At 44.4% G+C, this 26,953-nt stretch overlaps 1 protein-coding gene across 2 annotated transcripts in view; it reads right to left on the bottom strand.

The window, feature by feature from the left end:
* tncb (tenascin Cb) overlaps nucleotides 1–26,953 on the bottom strand; it is a 63,754-nt gene that overhangs the window by 21,170 nt on the left and 15,631 nt on the right. For both annotated transcript variants that reach the window (XM_080467403.1, XM_080467404.1), the window contains exons 2-10: nucleotides 20,612–21,173; nucleotides 18,167–19,387; nucleotides 16,128–16,391; nucleotides 14,740–14,855; nucleotides 14,064–14,217; nucleotides 8,048–8,317; nucleotides 6,771–6,956; nucleotides 4,076–4,165; nucleotides 2,750–3,013 (exon numbers count right to left, since the gene is read on the bottom strand). In XM_080467403.1, coding sequence (XP_080323529.1) covers nucleotides 2,750–3,013; nucleotides 4,076–4,165; nucleotides 6,771–6,956; nucleotides 8,048–8,317; nucleotides 14,064–14,217; nucleotides 14,740–14,855; nucleotides 16,128–16,391; nucleotides 18,167–19,387; nucleotides 20,612–21,101 — 3,055 coding nt within the window. In that variant the 5' untranslated portion in view covers nucleotides 21,102–21,173. The remainder of the gene's footprint in view (nucleotides 1–2,749; nucleotides 3,014–4,075; nucleotides 4,166–6,770; nucleotides 6,957–8,047; nucleotides 8,318–14,063; nucleotides 14,218–14,739; nucleotides 14,856–16,127; nucleotides 16,392–18,166; nucleotides 19,388–20,611; nucleotides 21,174–26,953) is intronic.

Below are 26,953 nucleotides of genomic sequence, written 5' to 3'. Positions count from 1 at the left end.
TTCAGCTATGAGGCTAATATAGTAGATGAATGACTCGTGTGTGTGTGTGTGTGTGTGTGTGTGTGTGTGTGTGTGTGTGTGTGTGTGTGTGTGTGTGTGTGTGTGTGTGTGTGTGTGTGTGTGTGTGCGTGTGTGCGTGTGTTTGCATCTCATTACGGACACACATTATAAATACAAACACTCAGGCTCTCATTATATCAGATTCTCATTTCACAATTATCTCCAGTTAGCACAGTGCACTAGCTTAGCATAATGAATAATGGGAAACTCTAACCTTATGCTGGTAAAACTACAAAATAAACAAACAAGAGAGCGATAAGGTAGTAACGCTAACCGCGGCCCGCCTCACTACAACCTCCACAGGACTCCGTTCGGTCTTAAACCAATGATTCTCTCCAGCAATCAAGACTAGCGATCAATGTAGGCCAAGTGGCGAGGGCCCCGTTCTCACGACAACGTCGCAAGTTTTTTCATTTTCGTTTGAGAAAAGTTTCACGTTTTCAAGGCAAAGTTTTTAAAACGTCGCCTGTTTACAACGATGTAGTTAGCATGCCAGGCCACGAGTTGGCGCTGTTGGTTGTTTTTGTCATAAAACCACACAAACATGCGCACAGAGAACAACAAGCTTTTAAACAGTGTGTGAGTCACGATGCTCTGGAGGAATCACTGTTCTTATTGTCCATCTACTGACCGTGTGCACAACAACTGTTTACTACAGCCGCAGTGATATGTGCGTTACCCACGTTTCGGAAAAAAATTACGTTTCCACGGAGACGGAGTGGGAGCATTTTCAAACATTTCCTGGATTTCTAGCATTTAATTAGCGCACTTTATGCAGGATTTCAGGCTCAATGTGTTGAAATAGGACTGGATTGCTCTCTCTCTCTCTCTCTCTCTGTCTCTCTCTCTCACACACACACACACACACACACACACACACACACACACACACACACACACACACACACACACACACACACACACACACACACACACACACACACACACAGTATATATTGGCAGCGTGCAATCCTCCCAGAAATGCAGCAAAAGATAGTTTTTCCAGAACTTTTCCCTCATGCCGTATCGACATTCGCCCGTAGCCATGCGTTTAATGGGCACACGTTGCATAACAGGAAGATTTATATGTGAAATATATTTGTCTTGGAGGCACGAAAAAAATGTGCCACAATCACCCCATTTGTCTTCACATGTTTAAGTTAAGAAAGAAATAAGGGGGGGTAAACTAGCAGGGGGGGAGAAGGAAAATAATCCCACATGCTATAAATGAGCCTTGATGGGGGGAGGTAGAGACAGAGTGACTTACATTCAGAAGCTAACAATGAATTCAATTCATTGCCTCGGTTTGGCTGCAGTACTGAAGGACAGAAAAAAAATGAACCTATGGTTAATGAGAACTTCTCTTGTTCTTTAACGCTGCGCCACCAGCTCCAAGCCATGGTGGAAACGGCGGGCTGCGAGACGCACGGCGGTCCCGCATGCCAAGTCTCACTCCGCTCCGGTGGTATGCGGACCAGCAGCGCTTTAAATCGGATCGGATTTCCACATCGTTTAATGTGTCTTTTACACTCAAAGCCACTTTGCAATAAGTGCTGGGAGAGCTGCATTTATTACAACGTCTGCTTCCTCTCCCAGTGACGGAGCGACGATCTCCACCAGATATCGCTGAGCTAAAATCCACTTTATAGATGAAATACTATCAGCACATCATCAGTACCAGCTTCAGAAGCAGATATCTGGATTGAAACCCCCAAATTGAGTCGAAATTATAACTTATAGCTCGATTCTTCACTTTGCCCCGTAAAAGTTTTTGTGTTTGCATGTTTTTGAGTTATACAAAAGGTAAAAACAAAAAAAGACTTTGGCCAATTGATAGAAATTTACTCGTGAAGTTACATGTATTTGCAATATGTGCCTACCTCCAGAGTTTAAGTGTAATTTTATTTAAAGTTAGCAGTTTTAATAATCACTGATTTGACAAAAATCTGCATTAGCAATGCTAACCAGCACCGTTTTCCTCAAACAAAATATTTGCGTGCATTGTGCGAATGCAGCTTTAGCATTATTTGCTACGGCTAACGAGGTATTTGTGTTGACGTCTGAATCGTTGGATAAACTATATACGAAGACGTTTGCAGCTGGAGTTGATGCAGAAGCTGGAGAGAAACGTTTGCCTGTAAACGCGGCTCACTTAGCTTCCTCATACAAAATGAATTAGCTTGCACTTATTTTTGAAAAACTTAAAAACTAATTAATCATTTATTTATTTTAAATACCTGGCGTTGTGTAACGGCTCATGTTTCCTTGGCAGTCCGAGGGGAAGCTAGTCTCACTGTTTCCTAAAAACACACGGTTTGAATGCTAATGCTAATGCTGCATTTGCGGGGGCACTGGAATCATGAGAAAAATGAGTTCCAGGCAAGAAGAATTCAAATGATAGAAATATTGAAGTGCATATGAGACGGTGAAACGGGGGAGATTCTGACCCTTTTTACAAAAAGCAAATTTTTATACCTGAAGTTAGTGAATTGGATGGTCGTTATCTGAATCACTGTTTTCTGAAGATGTTCGGCTCTAAATGCTGAAGGGAAAGTTAAAACCATCTCCCTTCAATCATGGACATGAATCACAAACATGAATAAAACCTTTGATTAAAAAAAAAAAAAAGAAAGTTGTGAAGTCGCAATCAAAGATCATTTCGTATCGCGAATATCCGTGTGGCGCTGACCTGTGGGGGCCGAGATGGTGGCGGGCACGCTGGTCCGGCGGCCCCTCTCCGCCGAGATGCTGATGGTGTACAGCATGCCGGCCGTCAGCCCCCTCAGGGCGTGGGACTCGGCGCCGCCCGGGACCACGTCCTCGGCCCTATGGCCATCGGCCGAGATGTAGACCAGCCGGTAGGCGTCCAGCTTGGCCAGTGGCCGCTTCCACTCCAGCACCATGGTGGTCTCCGTCACCTCCGCCACCGTCAGGTCCTTGGGAGCGTCCAAGGCTGGTGAGTGGAGGGAGGAGGAGACGAGAGTTTGTCACAGACGTCACTGAAGTGCTGAGACGGGAAACCCATGAGCTTCTTTTCATGATTTGAATTGTTGCAGACAGAAAAGGACAAAATCTGTTCATGATTATGAGACAACCTACAAAAGAAGGTACTTTCTCATTGCCAATGTACAGTTTCAGGAGAAGATTAAGTGTGGGCTTCTTTTCTACCATAATACATGTTTACAAAATAAAAGCATTGAGGAAGGAGGCAGTGGAAGTGAATGCATGTGTTTACACTTATAGTGACAATTATTTTCTTGCCGTAGCAAATATAGTTGTTCTGCACGTGCTCAGCAGACAATCCAATGGGGTCGTCTGTCCATACGAATGTCTGTGCACCCACTTTGTTAATGTTTATAGTGTTTATCTCTTTTTCACAACGTTGTTGTGTGAGAACGGTGGACTTGATGACCAGGCGTCAGCTGCACGCGGTTTATAATGAGTCATTAAGGGCATGTGTACACGGCAACGATTCCAAGAAAAAAATACAAAACTTTTGTTGCGTTTTGCCCGGAGTCACTGAAAACACAACTTTTTGAAAATGGCTCATTGGGATCGGCGTCTCTGTGAGGAGCAGGCGGAACGTCGCGATGATAGCTGAAGTGAAACCAGCGGGGAAGAAAATCCGTGTGAGGAAGGAACCGCGGAGGCTGTTACATAAAATCCTATAAAACTGCAGGAATCCAGGAAACATCTGAGAAGTTTGGCAAGTTTAGAAAAGGAGTCTGCTTCAGATGAAGGGAGAGTTTTCTTTTGTGGATAAATTAAGAGTTTGTGAAGGGAACTGTGATAGTGTGTCAAAGTGTGTAATAGTCGTCCAATAAATTCCATAAATAACCGGCTGTACATTCCCGGCTTTTCCAATAAGTGCAGACTAATGAGGCACGGATGCAGGCTGGCATTTGCCTTCGTACAAAACAAGATCCCCCCCCCAAAAAAACCTGATGAATTCCTCACGGTGGGACCGCTCCCGTACATGCTCATGGACACTCAAAAGTGTGTGAAAGTGTCTCACCGGTCACGGCGTTGGTGGTGGTGGGCAGACTCTCCCGCTCCTCTTTCACCGCCGTCACTCCCATCCCGTACTCGGTGCCGGGCCTCAGACCTGCAGAACCACATTGACATTCAGAAACGAGCTGTGATCTGGAGATTAAAGAAATAAGCCCTGTCATGTTTCTGTTTGCACCGATCCAGCGAGGCGTCGGCCGAACGAGGGGAAGACTCTGTAGTCAAGTGGCCAGCTGTTTGGGCTCAAAGCTCTGGTGCCTTTGGCAACACACACACACACACACACACACACACACACACACACACACACACACACACACACACACACACACACACACACACACACACACACACACACACACGCACGCACACACACACAAATGCACGCATACAAAAACGCTCTCTTGTGGCTTGATTGCACAATGGATCGCAGCCTAATTGCGTTTCATGGTGAGCCTGTGGCTCCGCGGAGCGCCGGCGCCGTATTTGCATTGATGGATCTATAGGGCCCTTGTCGCGGAGCGGGAACGCTCCTTGCTATGATACCGCCGGCTCCGGGGGCCCTTTGGTCTCCCACAATTAAGCCCTCTCCAGGACTGATCGCCTCTAATTCCTTTATTAACTCCCACAGAGGTCATCGCACACCGAGTCCTGCAGCATGAAATTACACCTAATGCCCAGGAAACTCATTATCAATAAAATCACGAGCGTGAAGGCAATTACAGATAATAAGTGTGTGAAAGAAGTGCTGAGGTGTGTGTGTGTGTGTGTGTGTGTGTGTGTGTGTGTGTGTGTGTGTGTGTGTGTGTGTGTGTGTGTGTGTGTGTGTGTGTGTGTGTGTGTGTGTGGAGCTGAGTGGGGTGGGCGGGGGCGGGTGGGGGCGTCAGCTGAATGGACACACTGCTTTATTTCCGCGGGACGGGCCTCCCAAGGACAAAGACGGGGTCCAGACAAAGACACAACAAGCCAGTTTTTTGGGGGATTTTTTTTTTTTCTTCCCCTTCATGTTTCTCATGGTTTTTAATGCTGCTTCACTGCGGCATGTAGAGCAGAAACTTAACTCCCAAGTTAAAACGCACACACACACACACACACACACACACACACACACACACACACACACACACACACACACACATCCGCCTGCTGGAAGCTTTATGATGTCAGCGGTGCAGAACGGCGAAAACGAGTAAAAAAAAAAAAAAAAAAAACCTGCTGTTGGTCCGTTTAACGAGTGAATGCCAAAAACCCCTCCTGGGTGGTTTTCTAATAAAGTGGAGTCTTTTGTGGACGAGGCAAACATTTCACGACGCGGGACAAAGGGAACCCATTTTGGAAAATGAGCAGGCTGAACGTAACTCCAAGTGTTTAACAGGGACACTTGCCCCGAGAATTAGGAGACCAAACACTCCACACTGTATCTCTTTTTTTTTTTTACTCTCTGCTGTTCATTGGGATGCAAAGTGGTAATGAGCCGATGTGAGAATCGGGAGTGAGACAGCTCTTTCACTCCGCTGCAATCAGCATGAGAGGAAGGGCTTTATTACTGGTTAAACAGCCACTGATGTGCTTCATTTCTCATTTCAAACGCCTTCATGAGAAGCCGTGAATTCAGAATATTGTTGGTTTTAGTGTCTTAGAACGTGAATGGATCGTGCTATCTGTTGCTTCCTGGTTAATAGTGAAGTAAATACAAATCACCACTACAATGTCATACTGGAATTTTGAGTGACGTGTAAAGAAAAAGCTGTCTTATGTCATCAATGATAATCATTACAAGTCTTCAATAAGGACTAATATAATGTTGCAGGGTTTCTTTCTTTCTTCCGAAGAAGCTGGAGATTATCAGGGTTGTTAAGGCCCAGTTTACGCGACAACGTTTTCAGGTGAGACAGAAAACCTTTGTTGCATTTTGGGTGTCTTGTTTACACGACAACAGAGCTGCTGAGCCTGAATCTGTCACTGTGGAAACGGGGGAGAACTCAACTTCACCACAGCCATAGTTAATAGTTCACATGTGCAAATAGATGGACATTAAGAACGATGTTTTCCTCCAGAGTGTCATGACTACCACTCTATGTTCTCTTGGGACTTGGTAGTTTTATTTTGACAGTCACAGTATAACAGCATCCCATTCGTCTTTTCTCTATATGAATGTCACCATTGTTAATGTTTAGATCGTATTGTGCTCTGCTGCATGTTTGTGTGATTTCATTACAAAAACAACTAACAGCACCCACTAGTGGCCCTACAGGTAAACTACATTGTTTTCAATGTGTTGATGTGTAAACGTGAAACTCTTCTGATAAGAATTATGACATTTTTCTAAGGAAAATGCAAAAACGATGCATTTTCACTTGACGAGGAAACAGGACCTTATTTTATCACTTCTAAAAAGTCACGTTTATAAACTTGGTTTTATTCTAGGTTTACCTTCAGCGATAATGTTCCATCGATTTATTTTTACTCAAAATGATGCCCTGTTTATTTTATATGGTCTCTTTTTTTAGCCACCTGTCATCTGTAATTTTTTTGTCTATTACTTTATTGACTGCTTCACTCCTCATGTCCCGCCTGACTTTATTTTGGGTTTGTGTTTTTACTATCAAAGCTCCTGATTAAATGTGGTTGAAAACCTGCAGTCAGTGTAAATGTGTAAAGATTCCTGGCTGGATTGTGTGTGTGGCTCCGGGTTGTGGTACCGGTGATCTTGGCCTGCGTGGAGTCTTTAGGTCCCGATGGGAACAGCAGCTCTCCGTGCTCGCCGCCGGACAGCGGCCCGTACTTGATGCGGTAGTTGTCCACGTCGGCGCGGCTGTTCCTCCACTCCAGGGTGATGCTCTCGTCCGTCAGCTCCACCGTCTGCAGGTCTGTGGGAGCGTCCAGGTCTGCAACAAGAACATGGGATTACAGATAATCCCATCTTCACCTTCATGTACAGTAACTGCACGTCTCCATGATTTACGGAGCATCTTCCTCCACTAACATCAGATTACAGAGCATATTCCTCCTCTAACATCCAGATTATAGAGCATCGTCCTCCCACTAACATCAGATGATAGAGCATCTTTCTCCCACTAACATCAGATTATAGAGCATCTTCCTCCTCTAACATCCAGATTATAGAGCATCGTCCTCCCACAAACATCAGATTATAGAGCATCTTCCTCCTCTAACATCTAGATTATAGAGCATCTCCCTCCTCCAACATCCAGATTATAGAGCATCTTACTCCTCTAATATCCACACTATAGAACATCTCCCCCCCACTAACATCAGATTATAGAGCATCTTCCTCCTCTAACATCTAGATTATAGAGCATCTCCCTCCTCCAACATCCAGATTATAGAGCATCTTACTCCTCTAATATCCACACTATAGAACATCTCCCTCCCACTAACATCAGATTATAGAGCATCTTCCAGTAACTCACCAATTACACATTTTCTTTGATTTGCACAGATCTTTGGGGATTTACATTTCTGTTCTGTTCGATTTCTTCACTTGTAGCCACATTAGAAGAGCATTCATTTTTAATGAATACTGTAACGTAATCTAACACGAAGAATGAACACCATTAAAGTGTTTAGCAGAAAGAGTGCACGCTGATAAACGTTGGTGTGATAGTGGCAGAGTAAGATAAAAAGCCAGTCTGTGGACAGAGTCTCCCTAAGAACACAGCTGGACAGTGACAGTCAGCATGATCATTTATAATGAAATCCTCATGCAGGCTAAAAAAAGCTACGATTTTCTGACATTTTCCAGTTGTCACAGATGTTTTTCTTTCCTCTATCTTCCTTCCCTCACCAGTCTCCAACTTCATCCTCATTCTTTTTCCCTACAGAGTGATCGTCTTTCCACTTAAACCCATGAGAACACATGGACACTTTGACACCCCCCCCTACCCGCCCCACAGTCCCTCTTACTAACGCCCCACATCCGGGAGCAGGGCGGCGTTTCACAGAGCGACAGCCTCACCTGTGACGAAGGACTCGTAGACGGGGGCGCTGCTGCGCTCGCCCTTCCTCGCCGTCAGCGTCACCTCGTACTGGGTGTCCGGGCTGAGGCCTCCCAGGTGGTACTGGGTGTCGGTGGAGGACATGTCCACCGCGCTGCGCTCCGCCGGGCTGGAGCTCGGCCCGTACGAGATGCTGACCCCGTCCACGTCGGCCACGGGCTGGAACCAGGTGATCAGCGCCGTGGTGTCGGTCACGTCGCGGACGTCCACCTGGCTCGGCGAGTCGATCACTGCGGGGGGGGGGAACTTTCATTAGCAACAGTTTCTTCAACTTCTGTGCAAATTGTACCTTCGGTTTGGGTCCAGTTGGGGAAACATTTCTGTCTGTAGCTTCTCTTAATTCTTTTCAAACTTGTGTTTGAGGTTAACTGGGGAACCTAAATTGCCTGTAGTGTGTTTGATGGACGGCTGATCTCTTCAGGACGTAACCTGCCTTCAGCGTCAGCTCGCATTGGCACCAACAACAAACCACAGCTGGATGAAGAAAGGAAAAGTCTTGTCGAATTGAGTCAATCATCTTCACATGAGAGAATGAGAGTCCTTGTAAGGATAACTTACATGCTTAATCTCCAAAATGAGAAATTCACCAACAACTGGTCTAAATGGGTAAGAAATAATAAAACTCGGAGTGAAACCCCGAGGGCGACTACATACAAACAACAAACTATGTACAGTATCTCACAATCTAGTTAACTAGTTATCAAGTTAGCTTGTTCTGTTCTTAGTTATACATTTTTTTGTCCGATTGCTTTTCTTTGTTCTTGTTCTTCTTTCTTTATTTCTGTTTGGTATGTTTTTTTTAATTACATTTTTTTTTTAAATTTCCCCTCATTTGTTCTGTCAACCCTACATGTATCCATATATATATATATATATATATGTATATATATATATATATACACACACACACACACACACACACACACACACACACACACACACACACACACACACACACACACACACACACATATACATACATACATACATACATACATACATACATACATACATAAGGATACATTTTTTTTTATAAAATGTCTCTTTCACGTTCGATGTCACATTAATGTGGAGGAGATAACACTTGAGAGTGTTGGGTTCATTTTTTCCATCTATCCACAATAAATCCTATGTCCATAATTTTAAACATGCAGGAAAACTCCAATTAATCAAGACGAACTGACAAAAACTGTGCAATTAACTCATTTTAAAAATGTAACTGATTCACTCTTTATTTTATATGAGGTGGCCACAGGGCAGAGCTCAGAAATCAAGGAGGAAGTTATAATGTTACGGCTGATTGGTGTGTCGTTCATAAGGAGTAACCTGCGAATGACCCTTCCCCTCCCTCAGACGTTTGAAAGTAATATTCAGAAAGGTTGTGACGGCGTAAACATTGGGGAGTCGTACGCGTGAACACAGCCAGTCTCCTCAGCTGAGCAGGTGAATTTATGAGGTTATTCAAACTATTTTCAGATCCAATCCCAAACGCCATGAAGGGCGTCTTTTCGGCGCCGCTCAGATTGATTTGTCACACGCAGGCAACTTGGGGAAAGTCAAGCCTCTGCGCCGGGCTGATAAAGTGAAGAATCTGCATGTGAGCTTAACACAGATTTGAGTGCGAGAGGCTGGCGATGGCGCTCCGCTGGGAGGCCGGCGTCCCTCCGAGTCTGACTGCCTGACTGACTGCAGCCTCCCACACATGATGGGAGAGGGGGGGAGAGAGAGAGAAAGAGGGAGAGAGAGAGAGAGAGAGAGAGAGAGAGGGAGAGGGAGAGGGAGAGAGAGAGGGAGAGACTCTTTTCACACAATTAGCTCCACAGCATGCAAATCCCACAGTGTTGCTCTCGCAAGCTGCTGTAATGGGAAACATTAAGAGCCTGAGTGACATGAAGAACTCTCAACCTCCCTAATCCAAGCAGAGCTGCGGTGTGTGTGTGTGTGTGTGTGTGTGTGTGTGTGTGTGTGTGTGTGTGTGTGTGTGTGTGTGTGTGTGTGTGTGTGTGTATACCTGCAAAGAGTGTAGTCTTACAAAGGGCAAGTCTGTTTATGTTTAAGCTTGTATGTTTGTGTGCACGTGTGTGTCTGTGTGTGTATTTGTTATGTGTTTTTAAGTGTGTAAGCATGCATGCGTGTAAATTGGTTTGCTTATTTATTTAATTTAGTTTGTTTAATTTATTTATCATACTGTGTTAATCCTCTTGGGACAATTTAAGAATGACCCATCGGCAGCAGCCTCACAGTGCGGCGCTCATAGGGGGGCTGGTGTGTGTGTGTGTGTGTGTGTGTGTGTGTGTGTGTGGGGGGGGGGGGGGGGGGGGGGGGGGGGTTAGGGGTCTTGCTCATGCAATCCATGGTGCATGTTTGTTGGGACTGTGTGAGGAAACCGGAGGAAACACACACACACATGGAGAGAACATGCAAACTCCACACAGACAGGCCCCGGCTGGTATTTGAACCAGGGCCCTTGTCGCAGATTCTTTAAAAATTATCCAGACTTTTAATAAAAGATTCAGATTCTTTAAAAAAAAAAAAAAAAGATCCTGACTTGTAATAAAAGAAAAAGATCCAGACTTTTGAAAAAAGATCCAGATTCTTTAAAAAATCTAAAGATCCAGACTCTTTAAAAAAGATCCAGATTCTTTAAAAAATCTAAAGATCCAGACTCTTTAAAAAAGATCCAGACTTTAAAAAAAAAGAAAAGATATAGACTCTTTAACAGCAGCCGTGAATCATTTGAACTCGACTCAGAATACTTGAGTTGGGTTCTTTACGTTTACCTCCTAATCTGAATTTAAAGTGAATTTATCCAGAAACATAAAATGTGTTCCAACAACATGGTAAAACCTCGAGAACCAGCACCAGAACTGATTTCCAGAGTTTGTTGGTTAAACTCTGGCAATCAGAGCGCAGTTCATGTAAAGAGCCTAAATGTTCCGTGTCGTGTTCGTGTCCGATGGTATTTCCACGCAGAATATTTTCACACCATAAATAATAACGCTGAATGTGGCGAGCGTCCGCAGCGCCGCTTCAAACCGGCGCGTTGAAAGAGAAAACTCTCGTGGGACGGACCGGGCGAGTTTCACTTTCAGCCGTGCAGCTTTACTTTTTAAAGAAAACACGTTTAATAACTCGGAGCAGAGTTTTAATGCTGACCCCCCCCCCAGCCGGAGCGCCTGAAATAGCCTTTAACAGAGGAAATTTAAAAAAACTGTGTGGCGGCTGTGAGCTGGACTCAAAACTATCTGAAGCGTAAGAACAACGGGTTCACTCAGACTCTTTCAGATCGCTATATGAATGTATTTCTTAATGAAATATGGCATGAAAATGTACAATTAAATTAAACTCAAACAAAGTCCTCATGCACATGCATAATACTTTATCAGAGTTCAAGACATTTACTCAAAAGTGTTCATAAGTTTCATTAAAAACACATTTTAATGCATTTCTAGTGATAAACTGTGTGTACAGTTTGGATTGTGTGGATTTTTGAGAATTCACTATTTTTTTAAGACTTTTTAAAATTCCTCTGGAGATCTTCATCATTTTCAGCTGATCGCACGAGAGTTGAGCTGAGGAAGTGACTTGGGCTCCGTTTACACGAATCGTTTCAGAAAAGTTTTCTTCAATGATTTCAAGTGAAAACAGAAGAATTTCACATCATTTTGAGCACGACAGCAGTGCTGGAAGTCACAGAAAACGCAACTTTTGGAAAACGAAAACACTGCTTCTACGCATGCACAACATTACTACAGTAACTCGTTGTTGTGCACACGCTCAGTAGATGGACAATAAGAACGTTTTCGTCCAGAGTGTCATGACTCCATATTCTCCTGGGACTTGGTAGTTTTATAGTTAAGAGCCTGTCCACTAGAACGTCCGTGTTCTCCTATTGTTAATGCACAGAGCGTATTGTTCTCTGCTGCCTGTGTGGTTTCATTACAAAAACAACAAACAGCGCCAACTCATGGCCCGGCATGCTAACTCCATGGTTTTCAGGGTTTCTGCCAATTTTTGCCATCGTTTTCAAACAGTGAAACTTTTCTAAAATAAAAATTCCAAAACAATGCGGTTTCACTTAATGTTGTCGCGTAAAAGTATTCACATGTCAGCATTGTATTTACACGTTAGCACTGTAGCATGTATTGAATTTGCTTACTCTTAAGCTTGTTAACAAAAAAATCTAAAAATGCATCAGAATTCCTATGCTATGCTAACGAGGCTAATAATCCGGCGAGCGGAAAGAAGACCGGCTACACATGGTTAACATGCTAAAATCATATTTGAATGACAAATGATTGAAAAAAAAGTGTAGAGAGCATTTCTTTAACTTGTCTCTTGATAGAACTAATGGAACAAAAACTACTATTTGTAGATCTAATGTGGAACCTCCCTCACAGCATGCTGCTAGCGAGCTAACACTTTTTAATATGGGGTCATTTCCTGTTAATATAAAAAGTTAAATGAATGAAGCAGTTTCTGTGTGCGTTGAATCGTTCCCCAGACTCCATATTGATCTCCTCCTGCTCCTCCGAGCCTCACAAACCCTCGATCTTCACCGTGATGGAGGCGATGGAGAAATCTCATCGCCTGCCAATACGGCTGCGATTCTCTTTTTACTACGCGCGCTAAATCACAACAATGCGGTGACAGCTAATGAGCTGATCGCTCAGGGCTGACGCGTCGGGCTGTTTCCTGTACCGACGGGCGGCGAGACGGATAAATCAGATCTGGGGGAAAGCGATGATCCCGCGCAGCGTATGAAGGTTTTGAAGGTGACAGCTTGCTGTTTGCATTCGCTTCCACAACTGCAATTTATGCCACAATTTCTGCAGAGCCACAGCCGTCAGGCCACATGTTGGAAAAGAAAAATTACATCGATTCTCTGCAAATATCACGGTAACCTGATGTGTGTCTTACATTATTGGACTGATGAGCAACATTTTTCAAATATGACGTTTTCCTGGAAAACCTTCAGTTTCATGAAGTCTGCATCTGACTTGTACACATAACAGAAAGTACTGTTCTTACTTCAAATGATCTGTTTCAGACAAGCTTTTTAAAGCTTCTGTCAATATTTGTTGGCTGTTTTTCTCCATTAACAATTATTTTTCTGGTGTGATTAAAGAAATTCCACCAAAAATAGAAATTCATCACAAAGTTGCCATTATTGAATTTAAACAAAGGGATTTTTTTTCATCCAATTGAAATCAATCATTCAAACCGTTGCGTTTTCAGCACCGTCGACTAAGACGCCACAGAAGTTTTCCACTTTCACGTTTGTCGCATAAACGGGGGCCTAAACTGATGCAAGAGAATCAAAGTTGTAGTTTCTGGTCCTGTACGTCTTTTCTCAAACTGCTGATACAGAATACCAGGGTTTTCTACAAAACTAACATTGGAACACTCTTAGTTTGAAAGTGAGAATCCCACATGTCTGGCATTAAAACCATTTTCTGCTCCTCATATGTAAAAGCTGTGAAGTCGTTGATCTCTGAGCTAAAAGCGACTCAGCATAACATTGTATTATTTTCATATTTTCCACACTATTGATTTGGAATTTAGAAAAATACATAATTTTTCTTCTGTGTGTTCAGTTGATCGCCTCCTGACGTCATATTTTGGGGGAAAAGGAGGACAACTCCAGCAAATGGAGCTCATTGGCTCTGAAGCCAGAATTACTGATTTTTTATTTATTTATTTTTTGGAATAAGCAGGAAAACAGTTCAAAAATCATCCGAAGCTTGAAAAGAGCGTATTTCAAACCTTTTTAGTAGAAATCCAAACAAGGCGGTAATCAGCTGCTAATTCAGCAGATGTTTTTCTTTCTGCACCTTGTGTTTGTTGTCTGAATCCCCGCGGCTTTGAAGCAGCGTGAGAGCAGCAGACAGACGATACATTCATCCTCCCGGACCCGAACCGTCGCCAAACAAAACCCCCGTAAACCGGTTAGCGGGCGTGACCGAGAACACTCACTCGTGAAGACGTTAGTGGAGGCCGGCGGTCCACGCATGTTGTTCTTCACCACCGACAGTTTGACCTCGTACTCCTGGCCCGGACCCAGGCCCGACTGCTCAAAGGTGGTCTCTGGCCGGCCCAGGGAGTTCAGAATCTCACCGTCCTCCTCTTTCTGCCAAGAGAAACACCCCCCCCCCCGAAGTCCATATAATAAAAAACACTGCAGTCATCAACCACCACAAAGCCCCGTCCTGGCAGAAAGTGTAGAAGAAGGTGGAAAAAAAACAAAAAAAAAAACCCAAACAGCCAAAACATACATAAAAGCATTCTGGGTGGTGTTTGGACTTAAGAGCTGACAGCCAGTTGGGTTTAACAGAGTGTGGCTTTGAGTGGATCCCAGCGATACTGCTTGGAAAGGCTTGTATGAGCGCTCCGAAAGGAAAATAAAGCGTTAAACAAAGTGACATTCAGCGGGTGCTGTACGGTCATTGGAGCTGTCAGGACTTGCTAACAGTTTTAACTGCTCTGTTTTCGCCTTCTGGCTCGGCGCGAGCGTTTTCCAGCGGACGCTCAGCCTGAGCTTCGTGTGTGTGCGTAGGAGAGGAAGAAGAAGGGGGTCAGATATGCTTTCCACCAGAGGAAAATGTGGATAATGACAGGGGCTTTAGAGTTCAACCACAGAACGAGGACTCACGGTGTTTCTGAAGATGAGGTTCCAGCCGTCGAAGGGGATGTTCAGCTGGTCCCACTGCACCTCCACGGACGTCTCTCGCACTGACTTGAACTTCAGTCCCTCGGGCTCAGGGAGATCTGACAGGAAAAGAAAACAAAGAGAAAGCATTGTCTTCACTTTTAAACACTTTATACCGTCCACCAGCGTTTGGCTTCACTGGAATGTCTTGGCTAATCAAAGGTGACCTGGAGAAGCTGAAAGGAAAAATATCAGAATCCAGCATAAGGCAGGGGTTGATTTTACTCCATCATCCAGGTTTTAAAGTCTAAATCCAGCTGTTTTGTTGACATTATAGAGAAGGAGTGTCAAAGATAAGGCCCGTAGTCAAAAACTGACCCACAAAAGGCTCCAATCCGGCCACACCACCAAGCAAATGGTAAGAATTTCAAAGAAAACACTGATTTTTAACAACTTTCATAAGAGTAGCGTACACAACTCAACACTGGGACTGGGAGATATCGGTGATGCTGCCATGAAAACTTGCCTCAAAGCCACGCTGTCAGGGTGAGTTTATAAAAACATGCATGGTGCAACAGATATAGGAGAAGGTTTCTGGATATTTCACTGGATTTAATTAAAAGTGGCTTCATGTTGAGATTGCTGCCATTTTCAGTAGTGGTTGTTTGGTTTTGTGAAAATATTGGTATTTTCATCACGTAGACTCTGGACCAAAACAACAACAAAAAATACTTTAAATTTAAAATTCAGAGGTTATTATGGTACTATATTACCAGTCTGGCCCACTCAAGCTGAAATTGGGCTGGATGAGGAACCTGAACTAGAATGTGTTTATAGAGCATCTTCCCAGCACCACATCCTTTGCTTAAATGACACAAATCAGTACAGTTTTCTTTTCTCCATCCACTGCTGTAAAACAATCAAAATGTTCTTTTTTGTTTTCTTTGGTTCTGACCATTAACTGACCCACAAGCTTAAACGATAGGGATGTACCGATACCGATACCGACACCAGTATCGGGTCAATGGGCCAATAATGCACGGAGTAATTGTAACAGATCCCTGATCTCCCAAGCTCGGTCTACAGTACACATAGGACAGTGTGTATATAGATGCTACACACTGCGCTATGCGTACCGTAGACTGTACGGCCGTTGGAGGTGTGTGTAGCGTTGACGCAGACACTGTGCAGAGGTGGTGTGTAGCAAGGCTTCGTTTATCATTTGTGTATTAAGTATGAATTAGTCTTTCTGTCATTTAATAAGTACCCATATCAATACTCGGCGTCGGCAGGTAGCTATACTCATACTTGTACTCGTCCATTAAAAAGTGGTATCGGTGCATCCCCAGCAAACCCACCCACAGAAACTTCTGGAGACAGCATTAACTCACGTGTGGCCACTCGTGCGGTGACGGGAACGCTCCTCTTGTTGCTCAGCACGGCGTAGACGCTGATCAGGTACTCGATGCCCGGCTCAAGCTCCTGAATGGTGGCCAGCTTCTGGTCGCCGGGCACCTTCATGTCCAGCTTCAGACCCCCGGGGCTGGTGGGCACGTAGGTGATGAGGTACTCCGTCACACGCATCTCGTTCTCCCAGGACAAGCCCACCGACTCCGGGGTGACCTCCACCACGTTCAGGTCTTTGGGTGGAGACACTGTGGAGGGACACCGAACACATTTATTTTTCCAGTTCCTGCAGTGTTATAATCCAGGTCCAGCAGCTGTTGAGTTTCTTCCTCAACTTTTAGTTCATGATTAGTTTTCTTTCTTTTCTTCATCACGATAACAGTTTCTCTGCGCCATGGTAACTTTCTACTGTCATACAGTGACAACTAGTGGTCACAGGAGGTATGTACCGTCTATTTTGATATATAAATCACTTCTTTACTGAATATAACTTGCATGAGCAGCCAAACTCTGCGTTATTGTCTTGACAAAAGATGTACCTTAAAATAAAAATACATTTCTTAATCAAAAGGTTTTCTTGAATCGTACATTTGTCATTGACAAAGTTTACTTTGTATTTTGTATTGAATTTACGGCTAACTTACTAAGCAATCCAAAATGTGTTGACCCGAACAGAACAATGAGAGACAGGAAGTCTCAGTCTGGTTTTATTTTTACTGGTTTTAACAGACAAAGAACATTATTTTAATTTCAACGTCCTTCCATTGCCCCCTTGAGTTCATTTAAAGATTTTAGTGATCACTTTGAAAGCCTGCTGGTGTGATATTTGAGAAACGTTGGACCTTTATGAGAGTGCTTTCAGCCTCAGGGCCTCGGTGGGACTGTTAAGTTGTTTCTAAGTGAAAGCGAAAGGTGACAGAGGATTTTACATCGGGACAATGTTGTTTGAATCAGGTTGATATACTGTATAAATGTTTGCAATGATGTGGTTGTGCATTGGTCTGTGGAGGGATTTCATCAAGTTTTAGTTTTTTGAAGCAAATACATGTTCACTTGTTTTTTTGTTTAATATTCTGACAAGCTGTTTCAGGGCTTATTGACACGATATCGAGTGAAAAAGGAACATTTTTCCAGAAGCTGTAATGACTCTTAAAAATTCAGATCCATTTTTCCATCAAGAAGATAAAGTTGTGATGATCTAAAATTAAACCCAAACTGAGTTTGTGGTTTATATCTGAAATACAACACATTCAAATGATGCATTAATTCTTCATTATTTCATGCTGCCAACTTCTAATCAGCAGCTTCCAAAAAACACATTTGAACTTTTTTCCACTGGATATTAGCAGGAAAAAAAGTTGAGCCCATTAAAATCCAGACATCGTTTCACAAAGTAACAGAAAATCAAAGCTCATCGCTCATCATGTGACACTTAAAATAAGCGGGATAATTTTTCATTCTTGCAGTATGATGGAAACAAAGGCAATGTTTTGTCCCGTCAAGAGAAATATACAGCGTTCACCAATATAAACTAAGGATTAAAGGAGAAAAGCTTTACCAGATGATTTAAACGTGTCTCAGTGGTTTGAACTAATCAGATTTTAGGTAAAGTTAACATGAGGGTAAAGGAGTCACTCAGGACTTACAAATTCATGTTGATGGCTGCAGAATTAGCAGAATATTTACAGCTTCTTCAAGCAGAACTAGGTTTTCTTTTCTGTTGGGTTATCAACGGGAGGGGGTTCTGAGGTCAACAACAGATGTGGACACGTCGAATAAAACCAGACTGAGTCACTCTCAAGAAACGACCAAAGAAGAAAGTGTTGGAACCGCAGATCTTTCTCTTAAATATTTATACAAGCCAGTTCTGGGGCATCACTCCCGGTATGGGGATGCATATTATAGTTGGAAAATCATTACAAAGGGAATTTTGCGTTATATGACCTGCTGTGTCCTCTGGTGGGAACGGCTACAAAACTCTTACTTAAATCTGTCTGATAAAAATTCTTCTTTGGTGTCTTACCTTCAGAGCAGTCCTCCCCGATGAAGCCCTGGTCGCAGATGCACAGCCCGTTCTCGCAGCGGCCCTGGTCCTGGCAGTCTCCCGGGCAGGTCAGGAGGGAGCAGTCCGGCCCGGTGAAGCCCTCGTAGCACACGCAGCTGCCGTCGACGCAGTAGCCGTGGTCCAGGCAGTTGCTGGGACACGTCTTCTCGCTGCAGTCCTCGCCGGTGAAGCCTTTGTGGCAGACGCACTGCCCGTTCACGCAGTGCCCGCGGTCCAGGCAGTCGTTGGGGCAGGTCAGCTCGCCGCAGTCCTTCCCCGTGAAGCCCACAAAGCACACGCACTTCCCGTCCACGCACTCCCCACGTCCCATGCAGTCTTTGGGGCAGGTCTTGATGCTGCAGTCCTCGCCGGCGAAGCCTTTGTCGCAGACGCACTGTCCGTGGACGCAGCGGCCGCGGTTCTGGCAGCTGTTGGGGCAGGAGAGCTCGCTGCAGTCCTCGGCTTCGTAGCCGATGTCGCACACGCATTCTCCGTTCACGCACTGGCCCTGGTTGCTGCAGTTGTCGGGGCAGGACAGGATGGAGCAGTCCTCGCCCTCGAAGCCCGGGTCACAGATGCACTTGCCATTGAAGCAGTGACCTCTCTCGTTGCAGTTCTTCGGGCAGGTGAGCTTGGAGCAGTCCTCCCCGCTGTAGCCGGTCTGACACACACACTGGCCCCTCACGCACATGCCACGGTTGTTACAGTTGCCGGGACACGTGACCTCGCCGCAGTCCTCCCCGGCGAAGCCCTCGTCGCAGTAGCAGGTGCCGTTGATGCAGCGACCCCGGTCGTAGCAGTCGTTGGGGCAGATGAGCTCAGAGCAGTCGAAGCCCGTCCACGGGTGGTCGCAAACGCACTCGTCCTCCACGCAGCGCCCGCGGCCGAGGCAGTTGTTGAGGCAGTTGGTCTGGGAGCAGTCCTCGCCGATGAAGCCGTCCTCGCAGAGGCAGGAGCCCTCGATGCAGCTGCCGTAGTCGCCGCATTCCGGCAGGCAGAGCTCCAGGCTGCAGTCGTCCCCGCCGAAGCCCTCGAAGCATTCGCATCTCCCGTCCATGCAGCGGCCCTGGTCCTGGCAGTCGTTGGGGCACTCTGGCTCGGTGCAGTTCGGACCCTTCCACCCGGCTTCGCACACGCAGCTGCAGGTCTCCGTGCTCCAGTTCCCTCGTCCGTTACAGAATGGCTTGGTGGACAATTCACCTGGACGAAAGGTGAGAAAGGAGAAGAAAAGTTAACGGCTGCATCTTCTTGAGGAGTTCACTTTGGTGTGAAATCTGGAGCCACTTTGTGGTTCAGTGACGTCACAGATTCAAACATCGGCTCCATTTACACGACGATGTTTCAAGTGAAAACTCATCGTTTTTACATTTTAGTTTCTGAAAAACCGATATCCAGACTAACCACATACAGTATGTGCACTGATACATCTTACAAACGTAACCCAGAATCATCTGCTGCCTAAAATCAGCTTTTGACTTCTGGTTGGTCCTTACATGGAATGCAAACTACTGAAACATATTGGATTGAAACTTTAAAAAAATTATATAAAAGTGAAAGTGTTTTTCGATTGTTTTGCCAGGATTAAGTTCAATTGAGAGAAGATGAACGATATTGAAGTCAAGGCGAACTTCAAGTTAGAGGAAGTGGCCTTGGGTCAGAGAACTGAGCATGATCAATTCCCACAGTGTACAGATCACCACTGTGGAGTCCTGAGCATGACCCTTGACCCCCATCAGCTCTCTGGAGCGCCAACCGCATCCCAGACAGAGGATTGGTCAATGCGGAAAAAAGGAATTTCCCAAGGGGATTAATAAAGTATGATTCATTTAGTTTAAAATCTAAAGAAACCTCTGACAATAGGAAGAGATCCACAACATTGAGTAAAACCTTTATGTCGGACTAGATTCAATGTTTTATGCAACTAATGTAAAAATGGTTAAAACGTACACTTCTGTAACACTTAGCTCTGACTGCATAGCTTTAAATATTTGGTATTTAAATACGCATATCAGGGATAAATGGAGGTTGAAAATGTGACGCATCTAGCTTTTAGCAACTGCACAGCTGGTTTTTGTTGGGATATCGATGAAATCAAGCCACTTCTGCATGAGTATTGCAGATAAATTTCATTAGGTTGTGCTTTCTTGTGAGAAATCCGTGTTGGCACTTCTAAAAACCTGCGGCTAATCCGAGCTGGCTGGTCTTGAATATGTTCCCCCACTTCTAAACATCACCTCGGGCAGCTTTTAAAATGGAGTTGTGTTCGTTCCACTGCGTAAAACCGGTAAACACAACCTTCCTCCTTGCAGACGTCGAATGGCTCGAAGCACTTTGCAAATCAAAATTTCACATGCAGAATAAACTCATTTAAACACATCCACTCTCGTCCAGGTGGAGGGTGGAGGGTGGAGGGCGGAGGCGTACCGGTGACCGGAGCTCCGCAGCAGCCCGCTCCACTGCCGCACTGCTCCCTCAGACTGGACAGCTCCGACTCCAGCATCTCCAGCCGGCTCAGGATGTCCTTGATGTCGGGCAGCTGGTGGTCGCAGCCGCACGCCTGCTTGGGGATGTTGATGCGGTGCGTGAAGACGATCTGATTGTCGCCGTCCAGCGTTTGGTCCATGTGCTCCGTGTTCTGCATGTCCACCGGGGCGGCGCTCTTGTGCTTGAGGTCGGCGCTGCCCGGCGAGTCGAGGTCGATGGAGCAGAGGGAGGTGGACGGGACGTTGATGTTGTAGACGTGGTTGAACACCACCGGCTGGTCGGGGTGAGGCAGGGTGAGGTTTTCCTGGGTCTTCCTGGGCATCAGCGCCTCCCGGCGGTGGCGGATGACCTTCTTGACCAGGCCGGCGGTGGAGAGGTGGAGGAGCAGGACCACGGTCAGGCAGCCCAGCACCAAGCCTTTCGTCTCCATGACGACGTCAACTTCCTTGCACCGACTGAACGTAGAAGAGCCGGGCAGTCAAACACGCTGTGGTCTCTGGTCCTGCAGAAAAACACAAACAGAAAGAAAAGATGAGATGGGAAAAAAAAAAATCTACATTTTAAACATCTTCAACATGGTTTTATCCAACGTAGGGCCACAGTGTTCTGGAGCCAATCTGAGCTGATAATGAGTGAAGAATTCTTACATTCGATCACAGAGAGGTTAGGCCCCGTTTACATGTCGTTTCTAGGGCAAACACATAATTTTTGCATTTTTGTTTCAGAAAAGTTTTGTGTTTCCACACAGGAACTTTTAGAAAACGATGCCCGTTGCCACGGTAACGGCAAAAATGCTGTAAACAATGTAGCTTTCATATCAAGTGTTTTTTATTTTTATTTGTATTTTTTTTTATGAAACCACCATTCAGAGCATTTTCGAAAAGTTTCACCTTGGGAGCCAATTTCAAAAAGTCACTCGAAGCACCGTTGTTGTGTAAACAGACACCCAAAATGAAACTAAGGTTTTCTATTCACACTCAAAAATGTTGCAGTGTAACCGGGGCCCAGGTCCAATTAGCCTGATTCAGTTGCTTTGAGTTTCTCCTGTCAACAAGAAGAAACCTCCATCAGGAGTCAAAAAGCCGCGTTTTCAGTGTTGTGTAAAACGGGTGGGAGAGGAACCGGCTTGGCTGAAGAAAACCCAGAAATGCACAGGTAGAACATGCAAGTCATCCACAGGAAGGCCTGAAGAGCAGAACCAAAGCAGGGAACCAGGAACCGAGAGCGCTAACCACTACAACTTTAAACATTTCATTCATTAAAAAAAAAAAAAAAGTCTTTCTTCGGTGGTTATTTCACGTCTTCACTTTACACTGTTCTGGTTCGCCTTCGTCATCCAAGCACGCCGGCACACGCCGGGGACGAACGCTGGAGTGGGAAAATGATCGCATCCACCTTAGAAAGCAATTAACCTTCCGGCGTTGCCCCGAACAAAAGCCCTCCTCCACTGCTGTTGCCCCTCGACTCTCGGCGGAGGAGACACACACTTAGCGGCATGTCACCGGGTGCATTCTTCTCACAATTCCTCCGAGAACCAAGGGCAGCAATTACTGTGTGGGGGCGGCGGCGCGTGACCTTGTCTATGCAAGGTTTCCTGACCAGGCTACGTGAACAGGCCCCCTGTAACACCTGCAAAGCCTGGGAGCCTCCTCCTTTCCTCAGACCACAACCCGAGCTGACAGATTAATACCACCGTATGGTTAAAACATCTGGGGGCTTCCTGTAAAACCCGAGCGGAGAGTCTCCGCAACCTTTAAAAAAAAAAAAAAAAAGTAAGAAAGAAATCATCAGGTCAGCATTCCTGGACAATTCTCCTGAGTTCTCTGAAACATGATTCACGCACGCGGCTTTCAACCTTTCAGACATTGGAGTCTTTTAAAAGCTCTGCAGGAAATATGTGCTGAGGTCGCCATGCACAAGCCAAAAGTAAAAAAACCTGAGGATTCATAATAAAATACACTGGTTGGTTGAGGGTTGAAACACAACTTTTTTGAAGATTCGCATGTGCATCATGGCTGTAGTAAATAGTTATTCTGCACATGCTCAGTAGATGTACAATGGGAACAACAAGAACGACTTGGTAGTTCACAGTATTACAACTTGGTCGTCCGTCCACTAGAATGTCTGTGTACTCCCATTGTTAATATTAATAGCGTATTGAGCTCTGTGTGTATTTGAGTGCGTATTTTCAAAACAGAAACAGCCAACACACCCACCAGAGGCCCAACATGAACACTGCATCGCTTTCATGGAAATGGAAATCTTTTCTAAAACAAAAATGATTCACTGTAAATGAAGTAACAACACACTGACAAACATTATATAGACCTTATTTTTTAGACTATAATACACACTTTTTAAAAAATTTTCTGGTTGTCTAACCATGGAACTATTAAAAAGTGACATAAAGCAAAATAAAGCGGAACATGCCATGTGTGACCTCTAGATGTCACTGTATGACAACAGGATGATGCTACAGTACCACAAAGACTCTCCATTACTTCTATATGTAACTGGAAAAGTCACACAAAAAAATGCTGAACAGCTCAAATAGTAAAAATCTAAAAAAAATATGATGTGCTAGTTTGTTGTTTAATGAAATGTGAAAATAATCGCATGACAAAATCGCTCTGTTAAAACTACTTTATTTTTAGCTCTTAGAACGGTTAGAAACTGCACAAAAGGCACCATCCAGGCAGTAAGTGTAAAACATTTTCTTTTTCTCGTTTGCAGTTATTCAAATGGCGGAACGTGATGAGCGACATGAAATAAAAGTGCTCTGTCTGTCAGTACCGGAGGCAGAATGATGAATACAGATTTAACACAGAGCCGCAGACTTGGCTCAGGCTGAGTTCGTATAATTGCGCTTTTTCACACTGCCTTGCTCAGAGACGCTGACACTGATCATTTCCTACCTGGAGTAAAAAGCCGCTGTGTGCCTTGGCTGCTCCGAAGGTTATACGCCGCCTGCGAGCAGCCAACGTGAAAAGGTCTGGAAAAGCTGACGTGAAAACGCGAGATTATATATGAGGCGGCTTCGTAGTGAAAACACATCGTTCGTCTGCCATTTTTAGGCGTCTGACAAGTGAGAGGAAGCAGCTCTTTTTAATCCTGCTTTGACGTGTGATCGCACCTGAAGAACTTCCTTCACCTTCACCACTGATTAAGACTCTTATCACACTTTATCGTGTATATCTAAAATATCCATTTTATTCTTAGCTCTATTTATTATCGTTATTATCTTTATTGAATGTTCTTATTCTGGTTTTATGTTAGTGACTGCTCTTTATCTCTGTAAGGTTTTATTGTGTTTTGTTCTTATCTATTTTTGATCTTATCTTATTTATCTGTGAATAGCGGAACATTGAGCACTTGTCTTGTCCGTCTTGTTTCACTCGACCAATTAGCTGCTTGTCTGGTTCATTGTGTGTCTTTATTTGTTATGACGTGTCAGATGCATCACAAAAATCTGTAAAACTAATTTACCCGCGTTTACTAATAAGGTAACCTTGAACCTTTGACACCCCTGGTTTAAATCAACAAAACATGCACATCCAAACTACCTCTGCTGTGTCCAAGCATCATAAACGAGAGATTAAATTATAGAAACAGTCAGAGAAGGCAACAAATTAGGACACTTAAGCATTCCCATCTTTATTAAAAAAAAAAAAAAAAGGCTGATCCTACTACTACTGCATCTACAGTACAAATCGGGCAGTGCGTAGTGTCTACGCCAGGGGTGGGCAAATCTTTTGACTTTTAAAAAGGCATTACAGTGTAAATACTTATATTCACTTTTAGTGAGCACTCTTTGTTGCCATTACATCGAAGTCTGTGAGTTTTGTTCTCAGAACAGATCTCAGGTGTTCATCAGTCATCAGGGACCTGTAGGGTGATTTGGTTCATTTCATTTGATCTTTTATTTCGAACATGCTCGGATTCAAAGGTTAAAATCAACAGTGCATACCAATCAACCAAAGCTATTTCACCAATCGAACTGAATAAGAAACAGCAGAAAAGTATCAGGCTGTTTGTCCGAAAAGGAGTGAGAAGCAGTGAAGGATTACAACTTCTTAATTTAATTTAATTTAATTTAATTTAATTTAATAAAATAAAATAAAATAAAATAAAATAAAATAAAACTAGAATAAAATAAAATAAAATAAAATAAAATAAAATAATTTCCCCCCAAAGGGACAGAGTTGGAGCATTTTCAAAATGTTGTGTTTCCAGTGGCTCAGAGTATCATTGTTGTGTAAACAGACAACAAAAACGCAATGAAAGTGTTTTGTTTTCACTCGTGTAAACGCGGCCTAATTGAGAAGACACTCAAACTGCACAATCACTGCCACTTTCCATCTGGTGCAGCACACTTTAATCTGCTCTCTATACCGCTGCAGCCAATTGCTCTCTGCCTTGTTGAGTAAATTCACACGGCGCAGTGATGAAGCGTGGTGAGCTCAGCTTGAAGGGATCCCACGGCCTCCCTCCAACCTTCAGGCCGTCTAATTAGACAGGGGATGAGCACTTCCATGTGTGGACTGTGATCATGGCTCGCCGATGGGAGAGTTGAGGATCGGGACCTTCGGGAGAAACCCCCCCCCCCCCCCCCCCCCCCCCTCCACTCTACACCTTCATCCTCCTGTCTCACACTGAATCTCCACACTACAGTCACACTGCTGTGCCCAAGCATCACAAACCAGGGATTAAATCAATGAAACAGCCAGAAAATTGCATTGAGTCGCTGCTGAGGTTTTAGTTCTGGGCGGATGGTTGGCTTTCTCACTTTGAAGCTGGCTGCTCTCCCCATGGACCTCTGAGAGGAGCCGACCCCCGGGAGACCAAAAGCGGGACCTTTTGTGAGAGAATCTGTGGAGTTTGGCAAAAAAAAACAACAAAAAAAACAACAACAACAACAAAAAAACAAAACAAAAAGTGTGGCTCGGCACAGAAATAGATGAAGAGGAGAAAGTTCCACGGGGCGGTTGAAATGTTCAGATCTGATCTTTCCTCCTCGGAGCTGCCATCTACGTGGCTTCGGTGTGAAGCAGAACTGCCACAATGAGAGAATCTGAGTGTGACCCTGAGAAACGCAGCGCTGATCCCTCTGTTTGGACTTCCTTCACGGACTCCCTGTGGTCCGGGCGCTATGCTAATGCGGCCGGTTGCTGGCACTGTGGACACGACTTGATACAATCTGACTGCTGCTGCTTTGTGGTTCCCTCACTTGGTTCTGCTCTATAGTTAGCTTCTCAAACGGCAACAAAGCTTGTTGCCCGCCTTGTGGTTTGAGTGTGAGGAGAATTTTACCAGGCGAGAACCTGCTGGCACGCTCGCGCTCGGCGCTACTGATCTAAATTACCCCCGTTGTGACTGAGCGCTCGGGAAACACTTGAAGTTTTGTACCTCACACAGTGGAGAGCTGGAAAACGCTTCAGCCGGGGCCCCGTTTCAAAAGTGATTCGGTCTGTCGCGGTGAGGGATGGTAAATTAATTTGATGGTATTGTTGTATTTGAATTGAAGTGAATGGGAGCACCAATCAGAACCGACTGAACCAAGCAGCACCTACAGAAAGACCCCCAGAGTAGACAAATACGTAGGGTATCTATCGAGCACCCGTTTTGCAGCGTCCTCTATGAAAAGACTTGGATATGTTTGGACAATTACAATTTTCCTGTATTATATAGACTGTGTACACTTTACACAGATTGACATACAATATTGAGAGCAGTGATGACAGCAAATACCTTCCATTGTTTACCTACAAAGGAGGTGTTCAGGTACAATATTGGTCACTTGATCGGATCTGCCGCTTACAGGTATGTTGGAGTATTTTATTAAAAAAAGTGAATGAGTTCACCATTCAACATCAATGAGAAATTAACCGTTTGTCCGTCCCTGGAAAGCTGCGTAGAATCTGTAAATTCCACCCCCCCCCCCCCTCAAAAAAACACAAGAAAGTAAGTGAAAGAGTTTTTTATGATCTAAAATAGCATCTCTGCAGTTAAATCTTGGTATTCTTAATCTTTCAAAAAGAATTAGTTAAAATAACACGGAAAAAGAAATGTTGAAATGATACAAATTGGCAATTAAAATTCACCAAAAAACCTAAATATTCTGGTAATTCACCAACCTGACGGTGCAATTAGGATGTTTATTTTTTGATACTTTATTGATCCCTTGGGAAACGTATATCTCTGCGTATACCCGTGATATTAATTATATTATTATAACACGAGTGGGCTGCCAGGGTGCAGTGTCATAGGTCAAGGGTCAAGTAG

This window comes from Lipophrys pholis (genome assembly GCF_963383615.2).
Source record: "Lipophrys pholis genome assembly, chromosome: 7".
Taxonomy (NCBI): Eukaryota; Metazoa; Chordata; class Actinopteri; order Blenniiformes; family Blenniidae; genus Lipophrys; species Lipophrys pholis.
Note: the sequence above shows the minus strand (reverse complement) of the source record. Positions and strands in the feature narration are given on the sequence as shown.